The 18,184-nt window shown below is 42.5% G+C and overlaps 1 protein-coding gene across 1 annotated transcript; it reads right to left on the bottom strand.

Annotated features, from left to right (window-relative positions):
* Positions 1 to 855: 855 nt before the first annotated feature.
* Positions 856 to 17,766, bottom strand: pef1 (penta-EF-hand domain containing 1). Its single transcript, XM_078567283.1, has 5 exons — positions 17,656 to 17,766; positions 11,274 to 11,682; positions 8,824 to 8,979; positions 2,648 to 2,791; positions 856 to 1,640 (listed from the first exon to the last, which is right to left on the bottom strand). Exons 1-5 carry the CDS (start codon positions 17,677 to 17,679, stop codon positions 1,411 to 1,413), a joined length of 963 nt encoding a protein of 320 aa, XP_078423409.1. The 5' UTR covers positions 17,680 to 17,766; the 3' UTR covers positions 856 to 1,410.
* Positions 17,767 to 18,184: the final 418 nt, after the last annotated feature.

The following is an 18,184-nucleotide window of genomic DNA, read 5'->3' as shown; positions in this document are numbered from 1 at the left end:
CATCCCTCTCTGTTCCTGCTTGCCATTTAATTATATCATCCAGTCCTTCATTGTTGCAGGGCCAAACCCCTAGTGCTCCCTTCCTAACAGCAAAGTAGGAATACCTCACCACACAAACTCCAGAGGTTTAATGATTCACCATTACTTTTTCAAGTACAATTGAGAATGGGCAATAAATGCCAGTCTTGTAAATGGCCCTACATCCCAAATGGGAGGAAAAAAAAACTGATGCAAATTTTAGAGAATAATATAAGCCTAAATGCAGAGGCACATTGTCCCAAAACATTGTATTAAAACATTATGTAAAAGTATAAGCAAATAGGTTAAAAGGACAGCATTTAATGTACTGCTGAAGACAACATATCTGTGACCAGTAACAATCTTATATATAATGCTGTGGATGCCAACAAATCCCAAAATAAAACTCTTCACACTGTTGGATCATTTTACTTGCTAATACTTTTACTTGTGAATGCAAATGAATTCAGTTCATTGCATATTTATTTATTTTTTGGCATGTCTAAATGAAGTTGGAAATTACAGTGCTATTGCAAAGTCCACAAGTATAGGTTGGTGTTTGTTTATGTGCAGCTAAATTCACAGCTAGTGAAAATGATAACTGCAATTCAAAAAATATTTTATCAAATAGTCCAAACTTTAGCAGTACAAACAAACCCATCACTAATCTTTGTCAAATTTGCAAAAGGTTGACAGTTTCTGTGCAAAGCTCTCCTACAAAGAGGACAGTTGAAACAAAATCTAATGCAATCTTTTAAAAGGGTATCAAGACCTATAACTCTATGGGTGCTTCCAATTCCTTATTTTTTCCCCACATAATAAAGCACAATCAGAATGTCACTGAAATTTTCTTTTTAATTTTTGGGAGACAAAATGGCTAAAAAAATCAATACAGAAAAAGTATGATCTACTCCATATAAGTCATTACTCTATACAGAGCTTTATAAAGAAGTTTTATTAGAATTACACCCATTTCAAACCATAGGCTATAAATTTTAATTATGTTGTATAGGGCCACTCTTACACCAAAGCCACTTTCTGCAGGTCAGTGTTACGTTGGAAGTGGTTTCAAATCAAACATTATTCCAATTTGACTTATGGAAAACTTTAAAAATAAGCACACCCTTTAACAGATTCCAAACAATGAGAGCTTGTTATTTGTAAATACATTGCTAAACAGTGTTATAATTACGGTGCATCGAAAGTACAGCATTGGTCCAAAACTGGTGCAAGACAGCACAGTGCTGTCATCCATTTCAAATTGCTCCCTTTGTTCGCATTACATTTTAAAAATTACAATTCTATGTTTAATCCATTTAGCTGACCACGGTCGGTGAATGGACACTCAACCTAGTTCTCCTAACTTCTTTCCTTTTCAAATATCACAACAGATCATAGCATGCGTGATATAGCAAGAATGAGAAAGTCCTCATAACTGATGCGGACATTTCCAGAACGGTTGGTGTCTTTCTCTTTGAAGGCATCGGTTGTGCTTTGCAACTGTGTACAAATCTGGATGAAACTGTCCAGCTGAATGGTAGACTGAGCTGCTTTATGTGCATATCGTGTTATCAGGAACTGGACAAACTGTGGGCTTAAGTTGTAACCCATCTGAGAGAGCGCTGCAAAACAGAACAAAATCCAAAAAAATGTGCCTTAGGTAAGATGTAATGAAAGATTCTAATAAAGAACAATGAGTATCCAATTAAAATTCAATTCTGAATTACAGTAATTGATAATTGCTTGCACAAGCCAAATCATGGAAGCAAATTATTGAGTTGGACATAAAAACAAATATCAAACTCCAAAAGATGGTTTGGTGAAACAAACGTTAAACGGTACAAATGATAAAATTCAATAACAATTTTAATAAATTTCAGTTGTCCAATATACAGTATTCAGGACTTTCTATCCAGTCTAATGCTCATTTTATACCCATGCAAAGAACTTGGACTTTATCAAATCCACAAGACATCCTAAAACGCTTTATCAACAATTACTTTTGAACTACAATCACTGTGGTTGTGTGGAAGTCCCACAAACAGACGAATGACCAGATAATCTGCTTTAGTGATACTGCTTGAGGAGGGAATATTCGCCAGGAGACCTGGAGATCTCCCAGTGGTTCTTCAAATTTTGTCACGAGATCTTTTACATCTAACTGGCCTTATAGGCACAACCTTGGTTTAACCTCTAATCTGAAAAACTGCATCTCAGCTCTGCACTGAAGAATCAGCCTAGATATATGTGCTCAAATCCTTTCATGAGGAGTAACCCAGAACATTCTGATTCAAAAGGTGAGAGAGTACGATCACCTGACCCAAGCTACTCCTGTCAATTATAAATGGACTATTTCTGACAATCCTCACCCCATGGTTTTTATTATATTATCACATAGACCCTCTTCAACCCAGTTACAGTGTGTAGTGGTTGTACTCAACATAGCCTATCCCTCAACTAAAAAGGTAAACAAAACACGCATTAATCCTACTTCACTCCCATCACCTCTTCTGTTCTCATTTTGTTTAATTCAGTACAATTCAGGCCAAAGGTCACTCTTTACACTGAGGTGCAATTACTGTGATGTAGATACAAGGAGAGCAAACACAAACAAGCTTCTTTGGCTCACCTTGTTGCAGCTCCTGGGGGTTTATGGCTCCTGATCGATCCCGATCAAACTGCTGGAACATGTTGCGCCACTGCTGCAGAAATCCCCACAGTGCGGAAAATCCATACAGATCAATCTTACCAATTTTGGTTTTGTCAAACATATCTGCAGGGGCGAAGGGTAAAATTGCTTTAAATCATTTATCACGTGCAAGCACAATAGCTGAACCTGAGAAAAATAAAACTACTTTTTGATGAGCATTTGGGGGGCGGATGGGAGAGGAAACAACTCCAGACTAAACTTGCACACCTCATGGTACTAGCTCAGAATAGCATCAGTGGTAGCCTGAAAGTAGGTCAGTCACCTGCCCTCTCAATCCTAGTTAGAAAGGAGGTAACCCAAGTGTTTTTTTTTTAAAAAAGAAACGTACCCTTTAATTGATCATGTTTTGCTAAAATGAACACACTATACGCCAAAGCCATCAACAGCACACGATGCATCATTTTGCAAGCATATTCTAAAAAGAACATTGATAAAAATTAAATAGATTCTTATATTTTCCAGAGTGACTTTTAAAGGGATATAATTTTCTAGCACACTAGCCTCATCATTTAAAACACTCGTTCAATGCTGAACTGAAATCTTTCCAAAACAAATAATTCACTAAAAATACTGATTTTGCAGGAAGGCAAATGAGAAGTGATTTAGTTATACTCAAAATGGCTTGCCTGCCTGTCATTATAATACTTACTTCCAAAAAATAAATCTTGTTTCAATAGCCCCTAAAATTTGGACCAGATGTCACTTTGATCACCAATCCTGAAAGACAGGCCCATTTTATCCTCAATTTACAAAAGAGAAAGTCAAATTAAAATCTGGTTTAATTGGACCAATAAATTATCCCATTTAGCAGCAGTAATGCACTACATTTTAGAAAGATAAAGAGAGATTATATTGAGTTACTATGCATGAGAAAACAAGGTTATGATTAACCAAACCAAGAAGTGCATATTATGGTCAAGTGGTATATAATACCATATTAAATTAATACTTAAAGTATGCTTTCATTTTGATTAAGAATTTACAAGAGGTCTGAACAAAACCCCATCAGTCACAAAGTACTGAGATCAACAGTTTTGATTTTATTCCTGCATTGTTTGGTATTTCTGTTCAAACTGAGTGTTGATAACATAATTGAGACTACTTGTTTTAATATAGGAGCAGGAGGAGGCCATTTGGCCCCTCGAGCCTGCTCCACCATTTGATAAGATCATGGCTGATCCAAATGTGCCATCAACTTTCCTTTCCTGTTTCCCCCCCTATACCCTTCTGACTCCCTTGTCAATCAGGAATCTAATTCAGCCATAAAATATTCAATGACCCAGTCTCCACTGCTCTCTGGGGGAGAGAATTCCACAGACCAACAACCCTCAAGAGAAAAAAATTCAACACTCTCTCTTAAATGGGAGACCCCTTATTTTTAAACTCTGTTCCCTAGTTCTAGTTTCTCCCATAAGGGGAAACATCCTCTCAGTATCCAAACTGCCAAGCACCCTCAGAGTCTTCTATGTTTCAATAAGATCATCTCTCGTTCTTCTAAATTTCAATGGATATGGGCCCAACCTGTCCAACCTTTCCTCATAAGATAACCCCTTCATCCCAGGAATCAGTCGAGTGAACCTTCTCTGGACTGCTTCTAATACAATTATATCCTTTCTTAAGTAAGGAGGCCAAATTATACACAGTACTCCAGATGTGATCTCACCAACGCCCTATACAACTGCAACAAAACTTCCCTACTTTTATATTCCATTCCCCTTGCAATAAATGACAATATTCCATTTACCTTCCTAGTCACTTGTTGTACCTGGATACTAGCTATTGGTGATTCATGTACCAGGACACCCAGACCTCTCTGTACATAGATTACAGGAATCTCTCCCCATTTAGATAACATACAGCTTTTTTTATACTTCCTGCCAAAGCGGACAACCTCACATTTTCCCACATTATACTCCATCTGCCAAACTTTTGCCCACTTACTTAATCTATGTCACTTTTGTCATGATCCCAGCTGCTGTTACCACTGGACAAGCCAGATCTCAGGGTGGAACCCAGCTTGATAGATCTACCTTTTATTTTTTGTTTAGATACGTGGAAAGGGGCTACTGAACAGAGTCACAGGAGTCAGCTGATGAACTTAACAAAAGAATAACACATTTATTAAGCCAGGAAAGATGAACTATGTTACAATACTCCTTCCTCCTTCACCCACAACTATACCTTTACAAATCTATACAGATTTGTAAGGATAAGAAATTACAAAAGCCATCTTATACTCTAATGTTTACAGTAAGTACACAGTCCATGTAAACCAATAGGCGACTTGTGGTCAAACACACTACATTCTGAAACCAAGTGACAGATACCACAGATCTTTCATCAACTCCCCCCCAGGTGCTTGTCACACCGTGAGCCAATCGGTCTCATTGAACTCCATCTTTCACATAAGGGTTTCCAATCTCCACTCACCAAGAACTCACTTTGGAATCTTCTCTTAGACACCTTGATTAAGCCTTGCTTTCAACTTACCTAAACCACTAAGCACCACCCCACCCCTGTTAGCAGAGCTCTCCACTTCGAGGGTCATAAAACTCTAAAAATGCAGGTGTACAAACAGAGCTTTAGACCTGCTGTCTCCACTCGAAAATGAAACTAGATCCCAGGTTTCACATTGTAACTCACGGATAGAAAAAATATATAAATTGAGCTTAAATTTAATGGCTTGTAGTTTCCTGCTCTCTCCCTCCTTGTTTGAACTGACTACTGTCACTATTTTCCAATCTGTTGGGACCTTTCCAGAATCGAGAGAATTTTGGATAATTACAACCAATGCATCCAACTATCTTAGCAGTCACTTCTTTTAAGATCCTAGGATGTAGGCCATCAGGTCCTGGGGACTTGTCAGCCATTAGTTCTAATAGTTTTCTCCACCTTTCCCCTGGTGATTTCAATTGTTTTCAGTTCCTCCCTCCCTTTCACCTCTTGATTTATAAGTGTTTCTCAGATGTTATTTGTGTCTTCTGCAGTGAAGGCAGACACAAAATGTCTGTTCAACGCTTCCATTATTCCTTTATTTCCCATTACTAATTTCCCAGGCTCTCTCTAGCGGACCAACACTCACTTTTGTTACTATTTTCCTTTTTAAATACTTGTACTTAAATACTCTGTTTTTATATTTCTAGCTAGCTTTCTCTCATACTCTGTTTTCTCCTTCCTTTTTTTTTCATCATTCTTTGCTGGTTTTTGAATTCCGTTCAATCATCTGTCCTACCACTAATCTTCGTGGAATTATATGCTTTTTCTTTCAGCTTGATACTATCCTTTAACTCCCTTAGTTAGCTGTGGATGGTGCAGCTTTCTCAAGTCTTTCTTTCTCACTGGAATGTACCTATGCTGAGTGTTAAGGAATATCTCTTTAAATGTCTGCTACTGCATCTCTACTGACCTACCCCCTTAACCTAATTTCCCAGTTCATTTTAGCCAGCTGTCTTCATACCCTTGTAACTGCCTTTTTTAAAAAACATTCATCTTAGACCCATTCTCTCCTTCAAACTGAATGCGAAAATCAATCATAATATGATTACTGCTACCCAGAGGTTCTTTTACTATGAGGTAATTAATTAATCCTGTCTCATTGCACAGTACCAGATCTAGACTAGCCTGCTCTCTGGTTGGCTCTAGAAAATGCTGTTCTAAGAAATTGTCCTGAAAACACCCTAATAACTCACCTTCCAGGCCACCTTTGCCAATCTGACTTGTCAAATCTATGTAGATTAAAATGACCCATGATTATTGCCACATCTTTCCTACAAGCCCCCTTATTTATTCCTGCATACCCATTCCTGCAGTGTAACTATGTGGCCTATAAACTACTCCCACAAGTGACTTCTCAATGCTGCTATTTCTTATCTCTAACCAAACTGATTCAACACCTTGATCTTTAGAATGAAAGTCATCTCTCACTATTGCACTAATGCCATCCTTAATTAACAGAGCAACCCCATCACCTTTTTCCTAGCTTTCTATTCTCTCAAAATGTCAAGTACCCTTGAATATTCAGGTCCCAGCCTTGCCCACCGTGCAGCCACATCTCTGTAATAGCTATCAGGTCATACATATTTATTTCTATTTGTGCTGACAATTCATCCAATTTGTTATGAATGCTACTGGCATTCAGATACAGAGCCTTTAGTTCTGCCTTTTTTGCAAACTCTGGCCTTATCTGCAGGTGCATTCTTACATTCGTATGTTCTGTCCCTTCCGGCCACACTTTGATCATCATTACCTTTATTACTACCTTGTTCTGTTACTGTGTCCATTCTCTTTAATTTACCACATCTTCCCTCATGTGATCCCTCACCCCTCTATTTAGTTTAAAGCCCTATCTATCACCCTAGTTATATGACTCGCCAGAACACTGGTCTCAGCACAGTTCAGGTGAAGACTGTCCCAACATACAGTTCCCACTTTCCCCAGTACTGGTGCCAATGCCCCATTCTTCTCACACCAACCTTTGAGCCATTCATTCAACTCCCTCATCTTATTTACCCTATGCCAATTTGCTCATGGCTCAGGTAATAATCCAGAGATTATTAGCTTTGAGGTTCTGCTTTTTAATTTACCCCCTAGCTACTCATACTTTCTAAGCAGAGCCTCTTTCCTTGTCCTATCTACGTCATTGGTACCTACATGGCCCCCTCCCACTGCAAGTTCCTCTCCAGCTCTGAGCAGGTGTACCGGACCCTGGCATTGGGCAGACAACACAGCCTTCAGGACTTTCGCTCTCAGCTACAGAGAATTGTGTCTATCCCCCTGGCTACAATGTCCCCTACTACTACCACATTCTTAGTCACCCCACCTACTTGAATGGCTTCCCATGCCACTATGTCATAGTCAGTTTGCTGATCTATCACGCATCCTTCACTCCCATCCATACAAGCTGAAAGAAACTCAAACCTGCTGGACAATTGCAAGGGTCTCGGCTCTTCCACTTCTGCCTTTTCGATCCCCTTACCTGCCTTGCTTGCAGTCACACCCACCTGTCCCTGACCACTGAAGATCCTAGCGCAAGGTGTGTGACTGTCTTCTGGAATAAAGTGTTCAGGTAACATCACCCCCCCCCAATGCAGTAGTAACTAACAATTTAGTAATGCTATTAGTTAGACAGAGTTGAATTACCAAAGATTACCCTTACTCTTAAGTTGTGTCAGTAGCAGCTGCTTAATTTTCTGACACTTCAGCAAAAATATTTCACATAGTTGATTTCTGAAAATATGCCTTCCAGTTTTAATTCTGTTACATTAAGTTCCTTTCCTTCAGAAAGTTTCTGTTAACCGATGCTTGTTTCACCATTTTGGAGGGAATTTCTACCTTGTTCTTAAACTTATTACAATTTAAGAAGTGTACTTGAACTTGAAAAGGTGATGGTGAGCTGTCTTCTTGAACCACTGCAGTCTTATGATGTAGATACACCCATAGTGCTGTTGGGGAGGGAGTTCCAGGATTTTGACCCAGCGACAGTGAAGGAATGGCGATATATTTCCAAGTCAGGATGGTGAGTGGCTTGGAGGGGGACTTCCAGGTTGTGGCGTTCCCACGTATCTGCTGCCCTTGTCCTTCTCAATGGTAGAGGTCATGGGTTTGGAAGGTGCTGCCTAAGGAGCCCAAGTGAGCTTCTGCTTTGCATCTTGTAGATGGTACACACTGCTACCACTGTTCATTGGTGGTGGGGAGAGTGAATGTTTGTGGAAGGGATGCCAAACAAGCGGGCTGCTTTGTCCTGGATGGTGTCAAGCTTCTTGAGCGTTGTTGGAGCTGCCAAGACTGCAAGGACATGGATTTGTGACATGATTCCTGAGGCTGAGAGCTTGCAACCTCAGCTCAGTTGTCATGGGATGTTGCCAAATGGAGATTGGGATCTTTTCCATTATGAGGGAAAGATATTTTGGGCTATTATTGTGCACATCCTAGTAAATGATAACAGTAACATTGGCAGATGCCTTAAGAAAAAGTGGTTCATCTTTCCCCAGCTCTCCCCCTACACCCACCCCCCAATCAAATAGCATTATATTCCGTATAGCATTGCTATACTTTCAATAGGTTTAAATAAGAGGAGATTTGGGTTCCAAACTTACTGAGCAACATGTAGCAGGTGTCATCATTAAACGTCGACCAGTTGCTGTTAACAAGTGCCTGCTTGAGTTCCTTCAGCGAGATGTAGCCACTATGATCTGCATCCACCGACTGGAACCAGGAGTAAGCTTCGGGATCTACTCCTGCTGGCACGCCACCTGCACAATAGCAAGTTTCACTTTCAATGTTATTTTAAATAGGGAACTGAGTGGGCTACAATGCAAATAGTAGGAATGAACAAAAGGTTAGAATGAGGATCATTTAAGACTCTCACTTTCCACTTAATTGAAAGCGATATTATCACTTAAAAGGTCTAACAGTTATATACAACAGAAGAGATAAAAATCTTAAAACCTTCAAAGTCACAATACTGTAAAGTGGAAAATTTACAATGGACCCAAGTTTTGATAAGATGAACCTAAAGGCGCCTTAGCTCATTTTAATTTTTGATCCTATCAAGACCAGACCTAACGTGATTAACAAAACAATGTGCCTTACTTTTGTCAAAGTTTGGGTAGACAGTAAAATAAAGCCCAAGCACAATCTGTTAATTAAATGACACAATCCAATTATGTATAAATCTCAGAGTAAATGAAAGTAGGCTTTTCTGCACGAGATTAAACAGAAGTCAAATTGAATATCTTTTTTTAGACAGGATGCAGCTAATGTATTAAAATATATATATATTTTTAAATACTCAATGTTTTTTACGAAATGTTTCCTCAGAGAACCACCTTTTTGGGTCTCCTTATCTGTGGGCTGTTCCAGTTACATCACTGGAAAAGAAAAGTCCTGTATATTGCAAAGCAGTTTCAGTTACCTCAATGGAGGTGGCAATTTCAGACTGTACTGGCAGCCAATCTGAAGCTGCTCAGCACCAGGGAAACCTGCTACTGGCTGGGGCACTGCACATTCATTACAATTAAGGCAGCTAATGGAGTGCTATCCTTTATTACGAGAGGGATTGAACATAGAAGGATGTCATGCTTCAGTTATACAGGGCATTGGTGAGACAGCATATTGAATACTGTGTGCAGTTTTGGTCTCCTTATTTGAGGAAGGATGTAAATGCATTGGAGGCAGTTCAAAGGAGGTTTACTAGATTGATACCTGGAATGAGTGGGTTGTCTTATGAGGAAAGGTTAGACAGACTGGGCTTGTTTCCACTGGAGTTTAGAAGAGTGGGGGGGTGATTTGACTGAAGTATACAAGATTCTGAACAGCCTTGACAAGGCGGATGTCAAAAGGATGTTTCCTCTTGTGGGCGAGTCCAGAACTAGGGGGCACTGTTTTAAAATTAGGGGTCGCCCTTTTAGGACAGAGATGAGAAGTTTTTTCTCTCAGAGGGTTGTGCAACTTTGGAATTCTCTGTTTCAGAAGGTGGTGGAGGTGGGGTCATTGAATATTTTTAAGGCAAAGGTAGACAGGTTCTTGTTAGGCGAGGGAATCAAAGGTTATCGGGGTTAGATGGGAACGTGGAAATCAAAACACAAGATGATCAGCCATGATCTTATTGAATGGTGGAGTAGGCTCGAGGGGCCGAATGGTCTACTCCTGTTCCCATTTCTTATGTTCTTATCCCATTTCATATTATTCATGGCATTCTACAGTATTATAATGTTCAAACCTCTAAGCTTGCTAACAACCTCATCTCAAAATACAACCTAAAAGGCCTGGCTACTATTTCAGAACAATTAACTTCTAAAAGAATATCCTGGGCAAAGTTTTGTAATTTACAGACCTCCCTTGAGTGCTAACTGATCTGTTTACTTTGCAACACATGCCACTATTCCGTAAACACAAAGGTAAAAAGAGACACTGTACGATCATGTTACAGTACTTGTCATTGATTCCTAATTGGTACATTAGTACCCACGGTGGTTTCTTCTCAAATTTCAATGTTCACACACTTGTACATACAACAGTGCTATTCATGGTTCTGAGTCCCTGACATTTGAATCCAACAGTCCTGCATAGATAAAAGCAAAATGCTGCGGATGCTGGAAAAGTGAAATAAAAACAGAAAATGCTGGAAAAACTCAAAGGGTTTGGCAGCATCTGTAGAGAGAGAGAAACAGAGTTAATATTTCCAGTTCGAATGACACTTCCTCAGAGCTAGAGTAGAAGAAATTTTCTGTTTTTATTTTAATCCTACATAGAAATTAAGATGATTTCCAGGTCTCAGCCAACCTGTTACATGGGATAGCTCAGAGAGAAAAATAAACAATGTATTTCCTTTTGCCCTACCCTAAATCCTGTCAGCCTACAGGTTTCATAATTTGGAAACTGAATTATACCACATATTACACATTCACCTCCAGAAAGGTTATGTGGGCAATCTTACTGATCTTGAAGAGAAAATCTGATTTAGTTCTTTAGGTCACTGTCATTAGCAAACCACATCTCAGATTTCCCTCCAGAAACAACCCAATTTACTACAACAGATAGTTACCAGCTGAAGGAGCACCTGATCCATATGGGCCTTGCTGTGGAATTCCATATGGCTGTCCTCCATATGGACCACCTGGTGCTGGGCCTCCATAATGTCCTGCTGAAGATGCACTCCCATATGGGGCTCCTGGAGCTGAAGGTCCACACTGGCCTCCCTGTGCAGGGGCTCCAAAGTGCCCTCCTGGTGGTGGAGCTCCATATGGTGCACCTGGTGCTTGGTTTCCATATTGCCCACCTGCTCCTGATGTTCCATAAGGTGCGCTTGGTTGTGGCCCTCCGTAAGGACTACCTGGTGGTGGGCCCCCATACTGGCCAGAATGGGGGCCGTATTGGCCTCCAGCTTGGTGTTGCCTTGAGAAGTAGCTGCCTGGTGGAGCCCCTGGTGCAGGCCCTGATGACCCAGGGTAGTTCTGTAAGATGAAAGGCAAATTATATAAAACGATTCACGCAAAAGCAGAAGCTAAAGGTGCTAAGATATTTTCTATTCCTCTCAATGTATGAACAGAATGTATTACCCAAAAATACCTTAAAACCAAATACTAGCAGAATGACAAGTCAAAAGAAGGCATGAAGTTGGAGGGAAATCCCAAGTAATGATAGGAAAACAAGAGTGGAGGGGGCAATGATGTGAACTAAAAAAATCCGGTGGCTGTCTGGTAGAATGACAATGACGACACGAAGTCAAAAGTTCACTTGTTTTTCTCTTACCAGATATTTATACCCTGTTGAGAAACATGTTAATTGTGCACCATTCCCCAAGTGGTTTGAATATTTTGATATGTTGCATTATGAACACAATACCTTGCAAAAGGAATACGTTACATTTCAGGTTAGCAGCGAGATTTGACATCTCAGGAAGTGACCATTCCTGTCCTTTTACGAGTTGCCCAGGTAAGGGTCCCCTGGTCAAGGTTACAAACCATGGCCAATGGCGGAACCAGCAAATTTTCGCTGGTGATGACGGAAGAGCTAGAACCTCAGGGGACAAGGGCTGCTTGCAGGCGGAGGATCCTTCGGGATGAGGACTTGTGTTTCCTTCAAGCTCACGTGAGGAAGACAACAGGAAACCATCTTATGTATTCTTGTCCCTAATCATATTGCTCATTGAAGTTGAAAATGGGAGGCTCCTATCAGCAACTGAAGAGGAAAGTGCAAGACTGCGAAGCGTGAAGAAATGATCAGAGGGCCTGCTTTTGAGTAGATCACTACTATACATGTTACATTTAGTTTCAAATTAATTTGGACATACTAAAATACTTTGAATAATCATTCAGCAAAATTATAAATGCACACTTTTGCTATTTTCACATTGCACTTATAAGAATACATTGGTACAGTAGGATTGCTGACTATTGATCATATGCTGGGTCATACTGGGAGGTCAAGATAGCATGGCCATGGTTCAGATTGGTGGAATCAGGAGTCCTGTCCAAGTGGAACGATAATTTTTCAGGATTCTGTAGTATCCTCCAAGACTTTTGTACCCTCTTTGCTTCAAGGGTAGTGAGATTTTATGTTGATGCAAACTAGGTTGTGCAGACCAGTAGAAGGGAGCTCTACACTTTTCAAGTTTCAGAAAGAGTTCATACAGTACCAATCCAAAAAGCACGTGCCCCACAGATGTGCCAGATACAACTGTTGTGGTAGAACTAAACTTAACCATAGTTGGAAATTCATATCCTTGCAAGATGTCTCATTAACCAGACTATTTTTTTTAAAAAAGGCTTGAAGTACCACATATGGCTAGTAAACACAAGTCCTGGTCTGAAGAGGCTGTACAGTCAATCATAATCTTTATGTTCAATTGGACTGCTACAAAAACAGGATATGAACGAAACATCTGTACCAGTGTGCCATTCTGCTTAATAGTCATTCCTTGTCAGCACATCATGGGATGAAGCAGAATAAACAATTTTGAGCTGCCTCTTGTGCACAAACGTAACTTCTTTTGAAAGGCATAGCTTCTCACAAATATTTCAAACCACTTGAGGAATGGTACAAAAATAACATGTTTCTCAACGGGGTATAAATGACCAATAAGAGAAAAACAAATATGCTTTTGACTTCATGTCATCATCATTATTCCACCAGCCTGTCAGCAGAATTTTTTTTAATTCCACACATGATTCTGGAGGTCTGTCTTTGTATCTTTCTTGCTGTCTGATGGCCTACATCTCATTCTGAGGAAGACTTCAGGTTTTTCTGCTGTCTTTTGTTTTGGGGATGAAGAAAGTGAACAAGGTGCAAGAGGCACATTTCCTCTAGAAGCCAGTTACAGCCCAAAAACCCACTACCCTCTACAGTAGCTAATAAACCCTTCCAAATAAACCTGTCTGAAGGTACTGATATCTGTCATGATGGCAAGGGTATTTTTATGATTGGTGGAAAGATAAGCTGCCTTCTGTTGGTGGGAAAGAGTTAGCTTATCTTGACAATGTCTTCTACAAATGAAGAGATACTAGTAAAATCTCAGACCAAAAGAACTTTGCTGACCAAGATCAGGAGCAGACAGTTGGAATTTCTTGGGCACCTAATAAGAAGTCATGATTTAGAAAGTCTGATGCTGATGGGAAAGATTGATCATAAAAGAGATCAAGGTAGACAAAGAACGATCTTTTTGCAGAGCCTCGCAAACTGGATGAATGTACCAACAAAGTTGGTCCACGCCTCCAGAGCAAGATTAACATGGGTGTCTGGTCGCCATAGCCCTCTTAGGGTATAAAGCGAGAGAAAGATCTTCTTCATGTCATTTTAGAACACACTTCTGATAGCTGAATCTGCATGTTCCTTTTTGATCAATGATTCTTCTGGGAATCACAATCCTCAGCTAATAGGATCATTGTGACAACTATACCTGGTGCTGCTGGACTACCAGTCCACATCTGTTCATCTGAGGATCCTTGAAGGATACCAGAATATTTAAACCTATAAAAGTTTAAGTGCTACAGCAGGATATAAACCAGCAGATCCCATGCAAACTTTGCAATTCAAGTACTAGATTTCAGACAGACCACCCAGCATCGACCTAGGCACCGGAAATGGCAAGCGCAGCCCTGTTGATCCTGCAAAGTCCTCCTTACTAACATATGGGGGGCTAGTGCCAAAATTGGGAGAGCTGCTCACAGACTAGGCAAGCAACAGCCTGACATAGTCATCCTCACGGAATTATATCTTATAATGTCCCAAACTCCACCATTACCATGCCTGGGTATGTCCTGTCCCACCAGCAGGACAGACCCAACAGAGGCGGCGGCACAGTGGTATAAAGTCGGGAGACAGTTGCCCTGGAGTCCTCAACATCGACTCCGGACCCCAAGAAGGCTCATGGCATCAGGTCAAATATGGGCAAGGAAACCTCCTGCTGATTGCCACATACCGCCCTCCCTCAGCTGATGAATCAGTGCTCCTCCATGTTGAATACCACTTAGAGGAAGCACTGAGAGTGGCAAGGACACAGAATGTACTCTGGGTGGGGGACTTCATGTCCATCACCAACAGTGGCTCGGTAGAACCACTACTGACTGAGCTGCTTGAGTCTTAAATGACACTGCTGCTAAACTGGATCTGTGGTAGGTGGTGACGGAACCAACAAGAGGGAAAAACGTGCTTGGCCTCATCTTCACCATCCTGCCTGCCACAGATGCATCTGTCCATAACAGTATTGATAGGGGTGACCATCGCACAGTCATTGTGGAGCGTAAGTCCCACCTTCACATTAAGGATACCCTCCATCGTGTTGTGTGGCACTACCACCATGCTAAATGGGATAGATTTCGAACAGCGCTAGCAACTCAGACTGGGCATCCATGAGGCGCTGTGAGCCATCAGCAGCAGTAGAACTGTACTGAAAATCAATCTGTAACTGCATGGCCCGGCATATCCCCCACTCTACCATTACCATCAAGCAAGGGGGGTCAACCCTGGTTCAACGAAGAGTGCAGGAAGGCATGCCTGGAACAGCACCAGGCATACCTGAAAATGAGGTGTCAACCTGGTGAAGCTATAACACAGGACTACTTGCATGCCAAACAGCATAAGCAGCAAGTGATAGACAGAGCTAAGCAATCCCACAACCAACAGACCAAATCTAAGCACTGCAGTCCTGCCACATCCAGTCATGAATGGTGGTGGACAATTAAACAACTCACTAGAGGAGGAGGCTCCACAAATATCCCCATCCTCAATGATGGAGGAACCCAGCACAGCAGTACAAAAGATAAGGCTGAAGCATTCACAATAATCTTCAGCCAGAAGTGCCGAGTGGATGATCCATCTTAGCCTCCTCCGGAGGTTCCCAACATCACAGGTGCCAGTCTTCAGCCAATTCGATTCACTCCACGTGATATCAAGAAACGGCTGAAAGCACTGGATACAGCAAAGGCTATGGGCCCTGACAATATCCCGCAACAGTACTGAAGACTTGTACTTCAGAACTTGCCATGCCCCTAGCCAAGCTGTACAACACCGGCATCTACCTAGCCAAGTGAAAAATTGCCCAGGAATACCCTGTACACAAAAAGCAGGACAAATCCAACCCTGCCAATTACCGCCCCATCCGTCTACTCTCGATCATTAGTAAAGTAATAGAAGGGGGTCATCAACAGTGTTATCAAGCGGCACTTGCTTAGCAATAACCTGCTCACTGATGCCCAGTTTGAGTTCTGCCAGGGCCACTCAGCTCCTGACCTCATTACAGCCTTGGTTCAAACATGGACAAAAAAACCGAACTCCCAAGGTAAGGCAGCATTTGACAGAGTGTGGCATCAAGGAGCCGTGCAAAACTGGATTCAACGGGAATCAGGAGGAAAACTCTCTGCTGGTTGGAGTCATACCTAGCACAAAGGAAGATGTTTGTGGTTGTTGGAGGTCAGTCATCTCAGCTCCAGGACATCACTGCAGGAGTTACTCAGGGTAGTGTCCCAGGCCCAACCATCTTCAGCTGCTTTATCAATGACCTTGCTGATGATTGCACAATGTTCAGTACCATTCGCAACTCCTCAGATACTGAAGCAGTATATGTCCGAATGCAGCAAGACCTAGACAATATCCAGGCTTGGGCTGACAAGTGACAAGTAACATTTGTGCCACACAAGTGCCAGGCAATGACCATCTCAAACAAGAGAGATTCCAACCATCGCCCCTTGCTGTTCAAAGGTATTACCATAATTGAATCGCCCAACATCAACATCCTGGGAGTTACTATTGACCAGAAACTGAACTAGACCAGCCATATAAATACTGTGGCTACAAGATCAGGTCAGAGACTAAGAATCGTGTGACAAGTAACTCACCTCCTAACTCCCACAAGGCACAAGTCAGGAGTGTGATGGAATACTCCCACTTGCCTGGATGAGTGCAACTCCCACAACACTCAAGAAGCTTGACACCGTCCAGGACAAAGCAGTCCGTTTGATTGACACCACCTCCACAAACATTCACTCCCTCCACCACCGACGCACAGTAGCAGCAGTGTGTGTACCATCTACAAGATGCACCGCAGGAAATCACCAAGGCTCCTTAGCACCTTCCAAACATACGACCACTACCACCTAGAAGGACAAGGGCAGCAGATAGATGGGGTACACCACCACCTGGAGGTTCCCCTCCAAGTCCCTCACCATCCTGACTTGGAAATATATCGGCCGCTCCTTCACCGTCGCTGGGTCAAAATCCTGAAACTCCCTCCCTAACAGCGCTGTGGGTGTACCTACACCACATGGACTGCAGCGGCTCAAGAAGAGGGAACCTTCTCAAGGAGAACTAGGGAAGGGCAATAAACGCTGGCCCAGCCAGCGACACCCACCTCCCGTGAATGAATTTTTAAAAAATGTCTGAAACTAAGCAAGTTCCTGGTTAACTCACAGTGGAGTTAATCTACTTTCAGTAAGAGATACAGACGAGTAATTGTCCCGGGTATTACAAAACTCAGGAGGTGTACCACAGCATGAAGCAAGTCCCTTTAGAGTTGGGGCCTAAGTTTGTGGGTAATTGGTCAATAAAACACACCATGGAGTCCAGGGGTTAACCCTGCGGCCAGCCTCACACCTGGAGGGGGGATTTAAAGGGGAATTCCAGCCACCAGCTCTTCCCTGGACTCTGCTCTTCAGCCCCTCTATCCCCCGCCGTGTCCTGGCCGCAGACAGAGCCGGGGTTGGGCTCTCGGAGCACGGCCTCCCCTGGCCTCCCCTCCCCACCGTGGGCCGGGGATAGGCGGGTCCGCGCTGGCGCCCTCAACTTTCAGCCCAACTTCCATAGGAAGAGCCGCCTCCCGGCTCCAAATCAGCGTCTCCTCCTCCTCCGCCGCCGCCGGGAGGTGAGACACCCGCGGCGATCCGCCCGGGATCCCTCCCACTCCCACAGCCCCGGTTCCCTCAGTCACTCACCGAGCCGTAAGGGAAGCTCGCCATGTCCAACTCAACAACAACACCGACGACGACCCCGCAGCCTCACCGAGTACCCGCCCACCCGGCGCCACCTCCCCCGCCTCCTCCTCCTCCTCCTTCACGCGATTGGCCCGTCGCCGACCGACATTCCACTTCCGATTGGTCAAGAGGCCTGTCCGTCAGGTCACCTGCGACGCGCCTTTTATGACGTCGCGCCCTTTTGCTGCGACGCCCGACCGTCACGTGCTTTCCTCTCGCTCCCGTCGGGAAGGAATGGCACTCTTCGCAGATGCTACTTGACCTGCTGAGTATTTCCAGCAGTTCCTCTTTATTTCAGATTTTCAACATCCACAGTATTCTGCTTTTCAAAGGAATGCCCACAATTGTAACTTGTCCTCCCCATTGCCTTTGCCATTATTGATTTCTCTCAACCAGCTGCTTCATTGGTCATTGATCTGATTGTTGCTTGTGGGATCTTGCTGTGTGCAAACTATGATAGCAAGTTTGACCTGTGTAATATTAAAATGGT

This window comes from Cetorhinus maximus, chromosome 21 (genome assembly GCF_964194155.1).
Source record: "Cetorhinus maximus chromosome 21, sCetMax3.hap1.1, whole genome shotgun sequence".
Classification (NCBI taxonomy): Eukaryota; Metazoa; Chordata; class Chondrichthyes; order Lamniformes; family Cetorhinidae; genus Cetorhinus; species Cetorhinus maximus.
The sequence above is the reverse complement of the archived record's forward strand: the minus strand, read 5'-3'. Positions and strand labels throughout refer to the sequence as shown.